Source organism: Erithacus rubecula (genome assembly GCF_903797595.1).
Source record: "Erithacus rubecula genome assembly, chromosome: 9".
Lineage (NCBI taxonomy): Eukaryota > Metazoa > Chordata > Aves > Passeriformes > Muscicapidae > Erithacus > Erithacus rubecula.
The window spans coordinates 26,351,576-26,370,754 of NC_136660.1; the positions used below are offsets into that span (position 1 = coordinate 26,351,576).

Consider the following 19,179-nt stretch of genomic DNA (forward strand, 5'->3'; position numbering starts at 1 on the left):
CCATGGAAGAGATGTTACAACACTCTGTGATACAAATTAATTGTTTTTGATACTTTAATTGTTAGCTTTTTGTTTGGAATTTCACTCCACTTTTTTCAAGTGAATAACTTTTGAAGTTAATCTTTGTCCTGATACTGAGATCTTTCTTCTTGTGCATGAATGCCATTCTTCAGTTGCTATTTAAAGAAAATAAGCATTATTTAAGAAGTAACCACTAAGGTTTATTATTAAGTGTGAAGCTCTTAGATATGCCTCAAACACCCTGAACTGCTGATCAACAGAAACAGGCAGCATTTACTGAAATGAGAATAATTCCATCCCTGCTCTGTTTCTTAAGATTTCTCCTTATTATCCATTAATGGCCACTATAGGAGGCAGTACAAGTTCTGGACTAATTGAAGCTTTAACTGAGATAACAGCCTTTATGCAGTTGTACATCAAGAGAGACTTTCCTTAAGGCTCACTCTACATTGTCTTGACAGTGAAAATCTGGGCAGCTATAAACAAGATCAATAGAAATGTGTAAGCATTGTTGGTGACAACATAGGAGCAGGGACAAAACAGAAATACTCAGTGAATTTTTAGAGTTTGGACATCAATGTTTAGTGTGAAATGAGTTACTGCCAAGTATTGGTGTTGCCCATTATTCTTTGTGTGGTGTGCTGGTCCACTTGGAAGCAGAATTCCTGACTATGCTGCAGGTAACAGAAAAAAACAAGTTAGATGAAGCTTGTCTATCAGACACTTTACATGCCAAATATATGTAAATACCAATGTTTTCTATAAGTGTACTGCCTTTCCCGTACATTGTATCATTAGGATTAGAACTTGAGTGCTAAAGAAACGAACAAAGTAGGGAATGGGTTGGTATGGTTATTTTTCATATAGATATGTGTACAATAATAGTATTTTTTCATCGATTTAGAAATGAATATTTTAATAAGTATTTTCACTGGAGTGGGAGACTGAAAAATGGAGAGGCAGTACAAAAGGAGGAGGACTTTGGGTTGATAAATTAGAAGTAGTGGATTTTTGATAAATTAGAGGTAGTGGATTAGTTACTGACTTTTATCTCAGGTAATGTAAAGCAAGAACTGCTCATCATCAGCTTGTGATAAAACTAGAAAATGCCATGTCTGAACATCGGGCAAGTATTTTACCATATTAGCTATTGATTTAACACAGCATGAAACAACTGGTACTGTCCCAGTAGTGCCTGGTGGGGAGCAGTGAAAATACGGATTTACTCCCCATCAATCTGCTGCAAACTTCAAAGCCAAATTGTGGCCACTTAACTACTAAAATTACTAAACTCAGACAATCTTTATCTTTTTCAGGCAAGGCAGCATGTCTTTCTGCAAGTACATATGTTCTAGAAGGAAGGAAGGGAATCTCAGCTAAATCACATCAGGGCAAAAATAATAAATTCAGGAAGCATGAACAGCAAGATCCAAAAATCAGTATTGGTAGGGCTATGCTATACATAAAGTATTTTTCATTTTCCTTTTTATTAATCAATACTTTGAGCTAATGTGCTTATATTTCAGAATGTTTGCAGTGAAGTACACAGAATTAGTACCTTGTGGGTATATTTGTATGCAAACCACCATAATTAGACCACGTGTCTATTTAATTTTTCTTTGCATCAAGCATTGTTTTATTTTTATTTAATGGTGAAGTCAAAAATTGTCTGAAATCTGCTACTCTCATGGAATAGAGATCAATATTCTTAGGAGTCAGCTGAAAATTTCTTACTCTGTGTATTACAATTTTCAGAAATTAAAAAACATATCAATATATGACTGAAAAGATGCTGCTGAGAGAGTGTATGTGCTCAGTAAAAAAAAGGACAGTGTCTAAAAATAGATTTTTTATGGACTAAAAAGTATTTTTGGAAAGGTTTGCTTAAGTTTCTTTGATTTAAAATAGATCCTATCAGAGTAGCGCAAATGTAGGGGGGACAATTCAGCTGCCTTAGAAACATCTCATTCTCTCTGCCCTCATTCTGGATGTCCGAAATGAGATCTGTCTTTATGGCTTCATTTTGGTTTTTACACTTGGAGTTCACAGTGGACAAAATGTATAAATTATTTAGAGAGCTAAGCTCTGTAGCAAAATTGTACTTCTAATTGGAAAGCCTAAAAAATACCATCTTTCCTGAGCTTTGCCTACTGTTAGAAATCCAGGCAGTGGGAAAGCTGAAAAAGATGATGGTGATGTTCAAAAATGGCAACTGGTTCAGCCCAATTACAGGTTTTCATTTACAGCTAGGTACAGGCTGATGAAGGCAATTAAGTAGCAAATAGAGGAAGGAAGTGAAACTTGGATTTTTTTTTCTGGGAAAGGGAGGAGCTGGTAGAATGTACCAGCAGGTGTCTTGTTACAGTTAGCAATGGGAACCTGGGCTCCAGATGGAGATACTGGCTGAAACAAAGGTATTTAATGAACATTCAGTGTTTTGGTTTGTCTGAGATGTTTATCATCCTTCACCATGAGCTAATTAGTGAGAACTAATTAGTTAGAAAATCTTGAGCCTCCTTAAGAATTTTTTCCTCCCTGCTTTACTATCTTTGGGAGCACTCTCTTGAAAAGTTTGCATTCTTATTGAACTTCCTCCCTTGGAGGAAAATGGCTCCATATTTTTATTTTCTCAGTTCATCTGTCTTTTGGTCCCAACACACTGGAGTTTATCTTCCATCTCCAATTCAGCTCCAAATGTTTAGAAAACATTTTTGTTAATTGCATACTTCCTGCACAGCATAAAGTCTTTGGACCACAAAACAGTCTGAAGTACATGATCCTGATGTGTAGTTGCTCCTTGTCCCCTAAATAGCATTACTTGGATAAATGAAGCTGTGTGGTAAAATAGACTTTATTTAAAAAGGCACAAAACCAAGCTCATAGTAATAAAAGAAAACACTAAAATGTATTACTTAGGTCATTACAGCAAGGAGATGAGTTGAGATGACCAATAAAGATTTCATAAAAGAAACATATGCTTTGTGGTGTGCTTCTAAAAGGCACTGGGAGTTCTCTGTTCCAGCATTATCTTTAACAATTTTCCCTAAAAAGTAGTTCTGCAGAGAAGCTTGTAATTCTTACATGTATATATTTCAAAAACCTGCTGACCATTCTCAAAATAAGCTTTTTTTTTTTTTTTGTAGCCTAGTTCTACTTGTCTTTAAATCAAAGTTATTCAGATCACACTGAGACTTCTGTAGAAAAACAGCAGCTTGTATGATATTAGTGACTGACTTCCAATGCCTCACATGACTTTTTAAAATCTGTTTTACAGGTGAGAGTCTTCTAGGACTTGACATATAAATTAACTGTTTTAAATGATCATATCAATACCCTTAAATATTTCTGCAGGTTAGCCTGAACATGAATTGGGGATCAATTTATTTGTCAAGAATACTGGATTGATTTTGGCTGCTCCTATTCTTTGCATACAGATGGGATTTTTTGAGGCCACAGTCTGGATGTGTCCTTTTTCACTTCAAGACCAATTTTGAACCTGTGCCCTAAACAGAATTTATCCCACTTAGTCCCCCTACACCCAAATTAATTGCCAATGTGTAGATTACTTTGTGCCTGCATCAGGTGTGGTCTTTCACCTGGGGTATCTTTCTAATCAGACTATTGTCTGAGTTGGGAAGAGAGGATGTTCCCCCCCTCCAGCTTTGCTCTTGCCTTTTATTCCAGCACTGATGATAGAAGTGGCTGTAGTAAAAAAGGGTCTGCAAGTTGCACAACCTTTGTCAGCAAATTAGCCAATGTATATATCAAAGCAAAAGGCACAAGAACCAACTTTTAATTTAACAATCTAAATTATCAGACTGGTTTTTGAACACACACAGGGTGGTTACAAGGATGCAACAGGCTTATCAAGAAGGTGGATCTGAGAAGGAATGAATTTGTGTGATCTCATGCACAATTTAAAGGAATTTCCACTGACTGAATAGAGAAGTTGGTTAACTCAGCCAGCTAAGTAGATGTGTAGAGATGGGCTTTGTAATGAAAGATGATAGTTTAATAATGGTTGTTTGAAGGAATCTATAGAAGGGGGTTGGACGAAATACTGAAATTAGAGAACTGAAAAGTACATTAGAGGAGCAGACTGTGAGCTGTGGGTAACAGTGGACAGTGGAATAACTGCAAGTCAGCAGTGCAGAGGTCATGCATCACTGTTGGCCTACAGAGATGTTACAGTTAAATTTGCAGATATACCCAGTCTTCCTTCCTGCTGCAGCTGATGCCTGGAACATTTTGAGATTATGGCATATGAGTAAAAAGGCTGGCAAACTGCTGTGCAGAACAGCCCAGCACTAAAGGCACCTTGGAGAAACTAAATTCTGATGAAAGAATAAAGTACTGTATATGGAGGGACCAAGGTTTGGAATTAGTATGGGGTAATTCAAACAAGCAAAGATGAGTGGCTATAATAAAATGAAAAATAAAATTTATTTACATGCCAGGCTAAGGAGAGTTATTCCTTATTATGTTTGGAGAGTACTATTCAGGCCCAGGCAGTACTCACCTGAAGTTTTCTATGCTTGGATTTATAACTGTTGTATTGCATATATTTCTTTAGATGTTTCCATGGATTTCCATAGTGATCATAGTGAATGTTTGAGCGTTCTCTAAAAACAGAATGAGGCAGAGGTCAGTTAGTTCCAACCTTTTGAATTTTGAAAAATCTTTCCATTTCCGAGTTGTTAAGTTTAGAAATTTGAGTTCAGGTAAATAAAAGCTGCTTTTCTAAATAGAATTGTCTTTTTCACAATAGGAATCATCCTCAGTAAATCCATAAATTCATAGAAACAGTGAATTTCAGTTCTCTCTCAGGTTACTCGTTTGCTTTCCCACCCACAGGAGGTGCAATGAAGCAGTTTAAATCTGCCTTGTTGGTGTCATACATGATCCCCTGCTCATGAGCTTGAGGTGCAAGTAGTTTTGGGCAGAAGCTGCATTTTTCACAATCAACATAACCAAATGTGTTGTGTCCTCATGGGGTTTGCTTGACCTTCCCCCCTGCCCTCACCCCATAATGAAACTAAAAGTGTGTTTGATGAGGATTATTGAAAAGAAGATTTATGGACCTGTGACATCTATTTAAGATGGGTGATGGTATCTCTGCATTAATTTCACATTAGCACTTGCAGTTTGATTTCTCTGCTGTTGCAGGAAGCTGCTGACATTTGGCAGAGTGGCAGAACATGGGGTTTGAGTTGTGTTCTCTTGCCTGCAGCCTCTTCTCTGCGTGTGCAGGGAGGGAGCAGCACTGGGGGTGGCTGAGACATCGACTTTTGCCAGCTGACATGTACTGTTCAATTGACTCTTTCAATCAGAAGTTTCAGTGGATTTGTGGAGTAGTTTTTATTTACTTTTGGACAGGAATGTATCCATTTGTTTGGGGTTTTTTTTTTCGTTTTTTTTTTAAGGAAATGCTTGAAAGTCCAGCATTGCATCAGATTGTTTATTAGCACAATTTTCCTGCTTCATGCACCCAGTTGTTAAAAACTCAGCTAATTAGGAGCAGGAAACCCCTTTGGAATTGTAATCTGAAGTGTTTTATCTGTTGTTCCTTGATCGCCTTTACAGAGAAATATGATTTGGAAAATGAAAATGAAATATAAGTTTTAAAAACTGAAGTTTGAACACAATGTTTCAAATTGAAAAGAATTACCAATTTCTTTTATTTAAGAAGAAATCAGTTTGGGTTTCTGTTTCAATATAAGATTTGAGATTGTTCAATAGGGCCACTTTTCCTCTAAATTTGTTAAACTGTATCTTTTCCATTTGTGCTCAGTAAAAAAATACTTAAATACCTATTCCAAAAGGCAGAGATGAAAGTGTATGTTCTGCAGTATTAAGCTGTCCATTTGGGGATCAGGTCACTCTTTTCAGCCTGCTTTTAGCAAGAGCAATAGCAGAAGTGACTACTGTCAAAGAACACAAAATAAAATCTGATATATTCCCACAAATTATTTCTGGTTATGTTAATCTCAAGTATTTATTTACATTTAGAGCAGGGCCAGACTCTGAAACAGATGCCTGGAGATTTTTTAAAAACATTTATATGTACTTGGAAATTCTAATAAATTTTGTATGAAAACAGATGTTTGTGGATAAATAAGCTTTTTTCTTGTTTACACATATTCCACCAGAAAAATCTGTTTAAACTGCTCTTAAAACATTGAGCTTGAAAAATTGAGAGGTAGGGATAAAAGGATCTGCTGGGTCTTTTGTCTGAAATGCACCTACATTTGCTCATCTCTTTGTGGGCTGCTTAGCATTTAGGAGGGGGAAAGCTATTCTTCAGTTCATGTATAAAAATGTACAATACTTTATATCAATTATTTGGCTGATTGCTGGAAGTGCAATGGAGTGAGGGGGCACTGGCTAGTTCTGGCCTTCACTAATGGGAACATTTCAGAATGTGGATGGTAATTAAAGTATAGAATGCGGAAAATTAGGCCAAAATTGAATAGAAATGAATAAGTATGTGTTCTGTTGTGCAGATGTTGGAAGTAGATTATTTTGGATACCTCTTTCTATCTACATCTTATTTGGTTACCGTGTAAAATTGTCATACAACATGTAGATTGTTTCTCTTCCCATTACCTTCTCTGTTTTTATGTTGTGATGTATCTGTATAGGTAGTAATTTAGCAAAATATCCTGTCTGCCAGGTGTGGGAACTAGCTGATTGTATTGTAATACCAGATCATTACTTAATTCATATGCAACCTAGCCTAGCACATGGAAAGCATTATAAATCTATTTACAGTGGGGCTGGTCTGATGATAACATTGTATTAAATTCCCAGGTGAGGCAATTTAAGCAATTGCTTTGCCATGTGTAGGCCATGGAAATTAACTTCTCATATGCTTTAGTAATAGAGGAACTTCATTGGTATGCTCAGATTAGTGGTATAGCAGAATTCTTACAGTCTGGTTACGTGTGCCCTGCTTCACATGTGGAATCATACAGGGGGGTGGTACTGCAGATCACAGATCTTAATTAGTTTAAGCTGAGTTAATTCATTTCAATTCTAATTTAGCTGGGCTTGCCTATGAACACATTCAGTTCTATTGGGAAATGTTAAGGCTTGGGTCAAGTAGACAGATTGTTTAAAGCCAAATTGCCAGACAGAACTGAGCAAGTGTATCTGTTTGAACAGGGCTTTAAGGAAATCACCCAATCAGTATGCAAAAAATCCTGTTCATAAACCAAGAGAGATCTGCCTGGAATCAGAAATTCTTTCTTGTCAGAAGGTGTGGGTACTGTAGTACATTTAAAACAGCCCCTGAAACTTTCTGAGTGCTGAAGTTCTTGTAGAAGGTAGCTTAACCCTTTTGTGACTCTGTGTTTGGGCACATGCAAACACATTCACTGAGCAAAACCACTTGTATGTTTAGACTTTTTGTCTGGGTATATACAGGAAAATATAAAATACAAGGAAAACTTATATATATGACAGAGGTTTGCAGACAAAAAACTGCACACAGAGCCTCTTAAACCTGTATTGAGCTGCCCAGAAATACCTTGGATTACAAACTCTGTAAAGCTTCTGTCTTTTCTAGAAACATACATATAAAGTACCAGTAGACAGTGGTAACTGACAACTAAGACTAAAAATGTTGACAATTTCTTGATTTGCCTGGTTAGCTTATGTATAGAAGTCATTAACTATTTATAAAATGCATTATGAATTGGGTTCCTTCAAACTGTAGCAGAGTGTGTGACATTTCCAGCTCAAACTATCATTCTTGCATTTGGCTAAAGTATATATTTATAAACAACTGATGGTTATGAACTAAGAGCTAAAAAATAAATTAAAAAATACTTAATTATCGAGTCCAGAGAAGCTGAACTAATCTTCATAGTCACATTTAAAAGTGTTAACCAATAATGCTGTATTAAAAATAAGAATAGTATTTCAAGATATTGATATTTTTGGACAAATCCTGAAAGAATAAATGAACACTTTAGTTCAAAGACCTTTCCTTTTATATTATTGATTCATTTGGTAATGGAACTGTGATCAAAAGTAGTATCAAATTATTTATTGATTATGGCAAGGAGTTATACCTAATTGTAGCCAGAGCATTTTTTCTTTTAATAAAATTTCTGATTTTCAGATCGTGACAGATTATTACAATAAAAGAACAATGATACAAATACATTTATTAAGTTCAGTGGCAGTTATAGTAAAGGATTATAAAAGATCTAAAAGTTGTATTGCCATCAATCCTTATTTCTTTTTCGTGAAGTATATTCTTTTTCCTTCTCCCATGTAGGCTCTTAAGAATGAAAATATCATCCAGTTATATCTTTCAAATAAATGATATGTAATCAAGGAGCATTTCATTCCCTACATATTATTAGGAAGCTTGTTCACTGGAGAACAAGCTCATGAAGCATCATGCTCCTCATCTCAGTCTAATGATGATAAATACATTCAACACTAACAGGATCAATGGGGCTGGCTCATTTTGTGAAATTGGGAGAAACTGTACAGTTGAACTGCTAGACCTCAAATGAGGTCTTATGATTGAATCTTAATCAGAAAAGAAGATTAGATATTTATTGGTATATATTTGTAATTGCCTTCCTTGTTTGATGTGCATCCAATAAAAATAGGAAAATAATGTAATTGAGCAATCTATGCCAATTTGTTGGCTTTTTGGTGAGAAAAGAGAAAAACAAAACCTATCTCCATATGATATTCTTGCATACTGTGGAGTGTTTTAGTCCCCCATAGTGATGAAATGAATAATTTAAACAGGCAGCTCTGATACCACAGCCTGTTTAAAGGTTCTCATTTCCTTTAATGCTGTAGACTACTTTAGCTTGGTTAGCATGAAACTGTGACAGCTGAGATCTCCAAAAGATTTGGCACAATTCACCTCTTGCAGTGGGTCTGTGGTCCAGGGCTCTGTCCTTCCTGCTTACATTTGTAGCTTCAGGAAATGATCTAGATCTGAACCCTGGCAAGTGAATCACAAATGTGTAGCCATTGTAATGATCATGTTGATAATAAAGGGGAGCTGCATGACACAAAGAGCTAAAATGTCCAGCTCTGGGGTGACCCATACAAGGCTTCCTTCACTGCTAGGTCCCTTGCACAAAGGGTGACCCACTTCCAAGCCCCTTTGTTACTAAGGTGATTAATTTCCCTGTGCTCTGTATAATTTCTAGTGGTTTTTTTCCTGTGCCTCAGTCCCAAGCACGAGTTTTGGCATGATGGCCCAAGCAGGGATGGTTTGAGGACAGATTCATTTTTTCTGAGTTCCTCCTGGTAGGCAGTATTATGACGGGGTGTGAGGGAAGCACCCATCAATAAATGAAGGCCCTTCAGCTTAGATTTTGTTACTCTTGAGTTTCTTCCTCTGATGAGGTGTAAAAATTACCATAACTACTCTCAAAACCAAAAAAAAACCCCAAAATTAGACAATATGTTAAAAATTCAATCCCTCCTTTAGTGTTAAGTGTGGGAGTATTAATAGCTTGTTATTTGGCTAACAGAGAAATAGAAAGCTGGGCTGATGTTCCCATTGTGGACTTTCCCATTGCTCTGCTGAATCCTGTGCTATCTTGGTAATCATCTCACATTTGCCTTCCATTGCTTGGCACTCGATCTAGTTTAGAATCGAGATAATTATCAGTTCAGGAGCAAATTTGGTGCTCATAAGCTGTGAATTTACTTAATATCCTGTCTGTCATAATGATACCATGGATGACTGTCTCAGTTTTGTGGTGTTTCCATGAACTGCTGAAAACCAATGTTTCCTTGTGCTGTTATTTTTCCTCCTTTCTTTCACCCTTTAATTTCTGATCCTTTCCCAACAGCCTCAGCAGCATAGAAAAAAAACACTTGTTAATTATCTGCATCTTTAAATTGAATCAGATATGTCACACCTGTGTTTTTCAGGTTTGGTTTTGGGGTTTTTTTTAATGTGGGAAAATCTCAGTCTTCCTTTCCTGTCTAGTGGCAGTGATGCTATCATCGTTATGTTGTGTTCTGTGACCTGCTAGCAAGTGTTCTTCAGAAAAATGCACTTGGTTCCTGCACTGGCATTTTTTCCATGCTTCTGCTATTAGTGTATATTGCCTCACCTGTTATGTATCTTGAGCTTCACAGAAGCTGCTTTCATTGCTGCAATGTTGAGGGTGTGATCTTAGAAATACTATAGTTTTACCATGCAGATTTGTTAAGATACAGCAGTTGAAGAACTTTGTAATAACTTTCACTTGCAGATTTTTTTATATTTTTTTTTTTTTTAATCAAATAGGTATCCATTAGGGGGCTCTCGAGGTTTAAGATGATCAGCCTTGATACCAATGGCTTTGGAGCTTTACTTCCTAACCCTTTTTTCTTTTTGTTTTACAGAAAAGGTCACGAATCGCCTACAGTGATGAGGTGCGGAATGAGCTCCTGGGGGATGACGGGAATTCCTCAGAGAACCAGGTAGGATGCTAATCAAGAAGCCCTAGTGGGTGGCTGGAGGGTGAAGGAGGTCACTGGCACACTGGGCTTCTCAAGCTGCTCCTTAACAGCATTAGCAACAACTCATGTGGAAGTGATACTGTTTAATGCAAAGCTGGGGTCTTAATCAACTTCAAAATGTTTCTTGGAGATCTTACATTTAACCCTTTAACTTGTGATCACTGTCTGCTATCTCAAAAAAAATCTTTTCTTCTCTTTTCTTTATTATTTAGTACTTAAGAAATAACTTGAAACACGCTGTTTGCCGACAAAGCCAAGGTCTTCACCTCAAACACATGTAAAAGGAATAAAAAAGTACATAATGCAGCTTTGATAATAATGCAGTATAATTAAATCAACACTGGCAGGCAAAACAAATGAAAGTGCTCTCTCAGAATTAGGCAGTATCCCACTCAGTTTCCTTGTGTGATTTCTTCTTTAACCAGATTTTCTCTCCTTGTACCAAAAACACAAGTTGTACTAATAAGAGCGTGCTTTCATAATGCATGTTGTACTAGGATGCAGAGTGCTATCCACCTCTTTTAATGGATGAAAGCTTGATAATCCTGAGGCTTTTTTAAAATCTTGTACCCGTATTGTTGTTCTGCATACTACAGTGAGGATCCTGCTAGACTGCCGAAAACTGTAAAGGCAATGCTTTATTCAGGACACTTTGACCCACCTGTTAATATTTCTTTTTGGGATGAAACTTATTTGACACTCTGCCTGAAAGGACAATATTTAGTTTTTTTCTGAAATTCGCCTTAGCAAAGTCTTGTATATTTTGAGTTAGAAGTTAGCTGAAAGTTTTCCTACAGGTCATATCTTCTGATCAAATAGAATCCCAATTATTTTGCTCATGAAAGAAGACATTGTGTAAATTTACTTGATAAATGCTTTTTTAAATAAGGAAATGGATCAGAACAGTGTTTTGAATTTTTTTTGTATCTTCTAAGCTCGGTATAGGCTCAGCTCCACTAAGGACAGAAAAAATAAAGACTTGGAGACTTGGTGCAAACACTTTCAAAACACAGACCCCATAACCCCAATCTTACACAGTATTTTAAACATGCTCTTTAAGTTTTAGACTCTTTAATAGTCTTTAATTCATACATTAATGAAATTAGACAAAGGATACGTTATCTGAAGACATAAGACTGAAGTATAGCATCTCTGATACCTATGTGAAGACTTAAATTTAAAGGACATTAATATTCATATTTATATATGATAGAAAGGGGAGATTCCAAAATTTGAGTAAAATTAAGAGGGGGTTTTATACCTAAATAATGAATTTATGGAGAAGATTATTTTTGGGAGAAGAGTTTCATGGTCTGTATGTCATGATTGTAAATGCAGTCCTGTGAAAGTGTTAAGGTTCTCATTTTATTTCTCTTAAGGTGCTGTTACTTTTACATTTCAATAAAAAAAATGTGTGAATTCAGACATAAAACAGCAATTGTGATAAGAAGCTTTACTTATAACAGAATATCTTATGTGTAGGGATGAGATAAAATATTTTATTTTCACTTTTTAAAGAATGTTTAAATAACTGGTTCCTGTGAGCACTTTATGTCACTGATGATCTTTTTTCCAAACTTGGTGAAAAAAGACTTGTTCTCATCTCAAGGAACTAAATGATATCTTCAACCTTCAATTTGTCAACTTATGGCTTTTTCTTCCAAATGACCACTATTTAAATGGAATAAAATTTTGGCTGCAGAAGGACTCTTGTGTAGTTTTTTAGGTAATCAAAATCCTTTTCTATTGCCCAATTTGAAATTATTGCCTCTGTATCTTTTAAAGTTCTTCATTCCTTTCTTGAAAAATATAATGAAATAGCACCATAAAGGAGTCACCTAATTTCTTTTAAATATGTGAATGTCAGTATTTTTAAAATGCATTATTTACTCTGTTGTTTCGGTAATAAATATCACATTCTCTTTTTCTTATTAAATATCTTTATTTATACCTGTACTTGTATACATGTAGCTATGGGTGCAAGCAGTTTAGTGCAAAAAACTTGAAATGGTATTGGGCTTATTAGAATGTACAGCTTTAAAAATCAAGTGTAAGGTTTAGGTACTTACCAGACACTGAACATGAGATATTGTCATGTTTAACTCAGTACAGGCCTAGTACTCTTTCACTCCTATACATTATTTTATCAATAGAAAACTTGGAGTAAATGATGAAAGGATGCTCAGGTATAATTTAAAGCCATATAAAATATTTGAGGATGTTTCAAATGCTTGCTTTTGTTTCGTCTGATGGAAATAAATATAGGTGCATGGGCTGTTCCTGACCCTAATATTGTAGAATTTTTGTTTCTCAATCAGTTGGGATTTGGTTAAATTAGTTTAACTGAAGAATGGTGGGTTTGTTTTTCAGTCACCAACTGTGGAAGGGGAGAGAAAGGATTCCTTTTCTGACAGAGGATATGTTGACAAAAGTTGCCAGCTCAGAATTACTCCTGTACCAAACCACAAATATTGGTAAAATCTGCCAATAGAAATATTGAATATCTGGGATGTCAGAGTTGTTACCCAGAGGCAAACGAGAGATATGAGCTGTGGGTCTTTGTCATTGTGATAGCATTTGCATGATGGTTTTGGTGGAGAGAGAAGACAAAAGGAACTACATGCTTGCTGGCTGGCAATGACCATATTGAAATCTAGAAATAAAGCAGGTTGCTATTGTAAAAATAAATGATCTGAGTCTTCCTCAGCTTCTCTTTTTTTAGTTGTGTTTCAAAGATACAAATACAGCAAACTACAACCAAGTTATAAGTTGCAATGAATTGGATGATAGGTATGAGTTTCCAATTGTTCTCTCAGGAAGAAATATTGAAGTACAAAGAACAGATTGAAGAATACCTAATGGTGATTTTTATTTTATTTTCTTCATTTTCCAAACATGTCTCCCAGAAGTAGCAACCATTGTCTCCAGATGACACTTAGAATAGCTTGGAATGCAATTCCCTTACAGTGATTTTACCAAGATGTAATTGCTTTTAACACATAGATCATATAGAAATTTCCTGTATGAAGTTGTAAGAATTATATAATCCTGCTCCTGAAGGCTTCTTTTTAAATAAATGCAACTTTTCTTCATGAGACAAGTAGTGATATTGGGCACTTAATGCACCTAAGAGTTCAGTAAAGTCACTGCTTAACGTATTTTAATTTCTTCTTTTTTTGAATCATAGGAATGTACTCACATACAACACTCAGAGGTTAAAAATAAAGAAATGTCATTTCTTGCACCAAAAGAAACCCTCACCTCACAAACCAAATCCCTAAAAACTACTGTGTGCTTTGGGGTTTTATTTATTTTCCAAGAGTGGTCTTAAACTGGCTCTGTTGCTTTCAACCCTTCTTTGTCATCCTGGCCACCAAATCTCTTGAAAGTTTTGAGTATTTCAGTGCTGTGAGACACTACCTAAAGTTTAATAATAATAATTATTATTAAATAATAATTTAATAATAATAGAACTGTTTTATGTAGCAATTTGTATGTTTTTGAGGATGTATATGTTGGGTTAAATCATAAATCTCTCTTGGCTGAAATTATGTGAAGTTCAATATTACCAGCTTTCATGAGGTGTAACATTGTTCCTTTCTCTTTTGCAGCTACATTCATTAGTAAGTTTAAATAAATTCACATTAGGTTAAACTGCATATCCATATGCCCACACATTCTATATGTGATTCGTAGTGAACAAATATTTTGTGTCTACTTAATTTCTGACTACAAAGTTGTGATAATATTAGATTTGGGCTTGCTGTGCATAAAGTGTGTCAAACTTCAGCTACAGACCAGGGGGTGAAGTTGGTCAATTTAATTCGCCAAGATCTAAAGAAGGTCGGTATCATTTCATATAGCCCTGGCAGAGCAGATCATTACCAGACACAAATCTGTTCGTTACATGCCGAGGGTTTATAGCAAAATAAATAGACTGTCATCATAAGTTCAGAAAATTGTGTGTTCGACCCACGATAATGTGTAAAGGGCGTTTAATAGAGTTCAGCATTTATTCGTTATCTGTATGCGGACAGAGACGGCGCTGGCGTTATCAGCTTTTCAAAAAAAATTCGGCAGTTTTCCGTGTCACATGACGAGCCTGGCGGCCACACGCGTGCGTTCACACACACACACACACACACACACTCACACATCCCATCTCTGTGGTGCAGTTGTGATTTTAGTCACAGCAGAAGGCTTAGCCACAAGAGATTCCACTGGTTCAAACCAGCGTAAACCAGACTTTTTTTTTTTTTTTTTTTTTTTTTTTAGCCCACAAAGGAACAGATTACCTCTTGTATCGAATTCTGTATTGCCCAAAGAAAAAAATAAATCTTTGTTTCAAAAATATGCTGATTAACATAACCTAAAATGGTGGCTGCGCATGGCTTAGCGCTGCTTATAGTTCAGGAGTGAGCATAATAAAAATAATGTTTCAAAATAGGAATGTAAAGGTAACATATTTTCATCAAGAGCATTGTTAAATGGGGGAAAATACATCTTTTGTTAATTTGAATGAATATCTTTCAGCCAATGCTAAAAAAAAACCCCAACCCTCTCCCGTTACTTAGCTTAGCTGCAAATCCCATGCAGAGCTTAAATTCAGCCATGCAGCACAAACAAGATAGAACATTTTTGTTTGGGACCTATTGAAAAAACAAATGTGCAGCATTTTAAAACTCTCATTGATTATAGCAGGGTGGCATGCCCGGACGGGCTCTATTGCGGGAGAGTCGTTTTAAACTTTGGCCCTTTAAGTATCATAGTCAACTGAAGAATGGTGGCCTCAGAAAGAAAAGATAGCTATGTGATCAACTCCCAGATCGTCTCTTTCTAAAGAGCCTTAATGTTTGCCTTTTTGGGGAAAAAGGGGGGGGAAGAGCTGGAGAAAGAGACCAATTTATGATAGGCCAGGCACTTGAATTTAGGCGCTGGTTTGGCCGGCAGTGCAGTTTTCTTTGTACCAAATTCTAGCAAAGTTCCTGTAGCTCGGTGCAGAAGAGCTGCCCAGTTCAAGTCAGGGTGGTTTAGGAGCCCTGCTAATTACATCTCATTAGAGCCTCTTGTCCCTTTTGGAAACAGGGTGAGGCAAACCTTCCGTTTTAGATGAGCCATATGAAACAATAGAGAATAATGGAAGATCTTTTGTTTCCTTCATGCTGGTGAGACTTTATTAGGAATAAACATTCTCAGCTTACACATGTGTTGAAAATTAGTGTTATGAAACTGTAGGTGAAGTATCAGCATAAACTGAGATAACTATGTAGCTGTTGTAATTTTGAGCTGGAATCGGTGAGAGAACTGTAATTTTTTATAAAGGGCCATCCTTGTGCAGATATTTGCTGTGAGTAATTATACATTTTGTTCCAGTACAAATAATTTATCTGTCTCTCTAAGGGACGAGTATATTACAACATAGCTTGATAATCAGGCTGTGGTTTTATTTAGTTTTGTAGTAAAGCTGCCAGAGCAATATTATTAGTGTTAGTGTTAGATTGTGTTGATTTGCAAGCATAAATAAATAAATAAAAATTAATATACTATATAAGCATGCACACACACACTGTGTGTACATATATATATATATATATATACACACACACATACACACACACACACACACACTCTGTATAATGGTCTGGATTAAGAACCTGAATGGGTCTTTTCTCAGGGAAATAGGTTTCATGTTGTTCCCTATTCCTTTGTCTATTTTTAAATATGCTATTGAATAAATCATAGTTCTGAGCCTTTTAACTAAGCTGCTTCATTTTTTTTTTACCTGGCAAAAACCCTCAATATGAAGTTTAATTATAAAATTAAATAATATAGTTACAGTAGAACTCAGGCATATAAAAATTGAAATACTGAAATACATGCTATAAAGATGCAGTCATCTATTAATAAGTTAGATCTGCTAGTAAAATAAGAAATCAGTTGTCACAACTAAAATATACAGAAAACATTCTGAAAACTTGTATATACAAAACCACTTCAGCTGTACAATCTTCGAAGGGAGGAATAGTAAACTTGTTTTTTTCTTTATAATATAGACTTCTATGAAGTCATTCCCCTTTATTTCATGATGGTGTCTTAGATGTGGTTTAAAAGAGAATTTCACACTATTCTCTTTGTTTAATGTGACAGTGTGAGAAAGTGATCTTTATTCGTTCAAAAAACTCTGCATGTAGTCTATGTTTAGGTTCTTTTAATGTGTTTGTCTGTGATTTTTAAATGCTAAACATGTAAACAGATAAATTGTCAATGTTAATTCTGTATCCTGTCACACAACTGATCTTTCTTTCCTGCCATTTCTTTCCTTTTTATCTTTTTTGTGCGTTCATGTTGCAGTTGATAAAATTACGTGAAGAGGTGAGTACTTTCTTGCTTTTTGTTGTCTAGCTTTCCCTTTAAAGCTGAGTTTCTAAATCTGAAGTAGATCTTTTTGTTCATTGTTGCAGGGAAATCTACACAAAGCAAAAATATTGATTACATTGCTTTAAAATATTCACTGTTGTGACTCTTTTTCCCTAATAATTGTATACTTACATAGGAATCTCTAGATCAAACCTCAGAAATTAACATTCTTTGATAGTGGAATTTTTTTAAAAGGCACTAGAAAAAGAAGGGTGGAAAAAACCTCTATTATTTGATCTCTCCGAGAATACCATGATCAAATCAGGTACAGTAATAATCATGTTTGCATCACAAAATCTTTGATAGGGAAAGTACATTTATACACTGGTATTGAAAGTGAAAGCATTGCTTTGGTATAAACCTTTGCTGAAACACTTTAAAAATTACCCAGTATTTCACAGTGTTTTGAGTTTGGTGTGAGATATTTAAATAGCTTATGTATTATAGTGGATATTGTACACCCACTGAAAATGCAGTAGGGGTAGAGAGACATACATACATATCAATATTTATTATTTATTTGTGAGTGCTGTAGATCTGTAGGTGTAACACTAGAGATCAGTATTCCAGAATACCTTTCTTCCAGTTAGAAAATGACTCATGAATATTTAGAAAGAAGCCTGTTTTAATGGTCAGATCCTCTAATGTTTCAGTATATTTTGTGAAATAAATCTCTGCTTTTGCTTACTTTTGTAGCAAAGCAGGTATTTGAACTGCTATTTTTTTTTTTTATTATTTCCTAGTAGCCACTCTAAAGAAGGGCTGAGTAAAGTCAAGTTTACTTACATCAAATTTTTGAAGGATTTCACACGGAGAGCTTGGACCAGTGAAGTATTTGAATAAATATATTTAGAAGCACAAGTTTTTAATATCACACATTTGTCTGGTATTTTCTTTGTGGAACATGTGTGCTCCGTAATGTATCAGTAATATATACTGAACTCTGCAGGAAAGGATTTGTTAGTTTTAGAAATGGTGATGACAAAGAATTTTAAAGTAACCAGATTAAGGATAATTACAGCGAATTCTTAAAAACAGGTAGATACTTGTGATACAAAGATTCTTTATTTTCCCCCTCTTCTCAGAGAGTTGATATTAATATGTAAAAGCTACAGAGTAAAAGCGTTAACAAAAAAATTAAATAAAATAAACATGTAGCCACATGAAAGCTTCCCACCACTGCTGAGCTCCCCTCCCCAATAGTCCCAGTATTTAAACAGATGACAGTATTGTTGCAAGGGTTTTTATAGCCTGATTTCTGAGGTTTTTCAGAAGAACAGGGTTCATTTTCTCATCCCTTTAACACCACCTGCGTGTCTGCTCCTGTGCTTTTGCAAAAAGTGTAGTAGGATCATTTTTGTTTGCACACATAAGATTATGGTTTTATAAAGATTCCTAATTTTTGAACTCACTCTGAAATTTTAATTATATGTAAAGAACAAAGCTGCTGCTTATCTGCTTCTTTTTGAAATAGCTATGAAGACAAGTAGGAAAATTCAGGATGTTGTTGAAAAGGTCTGCAACTTGGGAGCTATACTTAGCTCAGTTATACCTTTTGGATTGTTTAAATCCTCTGTGTTAGCAACCTAAAAAATTAAATTGTTTCTGGTAATTTTCTGAATTTTTTCTTTTCCTTGCTAGCCTCATAAATTACTTTTCTCTCTCTCTCTGCATATGGTGAAAGCAGCAGAAAATAAACAACAAAAAAAAAGGATCTATTTGTCTTGAATAAAATTGTGCAGGTAGAGAGAAAAAGAATTTAAACCCAATTGCTGGCATTCTATTCTCTGCGTGTAAGTACCCACACTGTGTTGGATAGGTTGTAAATGCAATGGTGTTTTTATATCCAATGCAAAATGCACATTAAAGTTTAAATGAAGGCTAGTACAGTGACTCAGGCGTAATTCTTAACTCGTCACAGAGCGAAACATCAAGGCATCCCCAATTATAGTTCTCCTAAGGAGGTATGAAGTGATCTTAAAAGAAATTGTGGTTTGCCATACTGTTTGTTAATAAAACCTGTGCTTCCTCTCATTACAAGGCTCTATTCTCGCACACTCGCCGTACACAGGCTTCCATGGAGGCTGTGTCGCTCTGTCTTTTGAGCTCCTGAGATCTCAGTTTGAATCCAGCCCACATGGAATGACTGAATCTCTAGTGATAGCATGCCACTTTGCAAAACTTCCTTATATAACTCCAGACAGAAGCTGTTCCTGAAGCTGCAAGACAGCCTGGATCTCCTCACTG

General features: G+C 35.6%; 1 protein-coding gene across 4 annotated transcripts in view; it reads left to right on the forward strand.

Annotated features, from left to right (window-relative positions):
- The window catches only part of VTI1A (vesicle transport through interaction with t-SNAREs 1A), a 257,598-nt gene that overhangs the window by 39,762 nt on the left and 198,657 nt on the right, over positions 1–19,179 (forward strand). For 2 of the 4 annotated variants that reach the window (XM_079313241.1, XM_079313239.1), the window contains exons 4-5: positions 10,399–10,476; positions 16,867–16,887. In XM_079313241.1, coding sequence (XP_079169367.1) covers positions 10,399–10,476; positions 16,867–16,887 — 99 coding nt within the window. The remainder of the gene's footprint in view (positions 1–10,398; positions 10,477–16,866; positions 16,888–19,179) is intronic. The other 2 variants (XM_079313240.1, XM_079313242.1) reach the window with 1 other exon arrangement.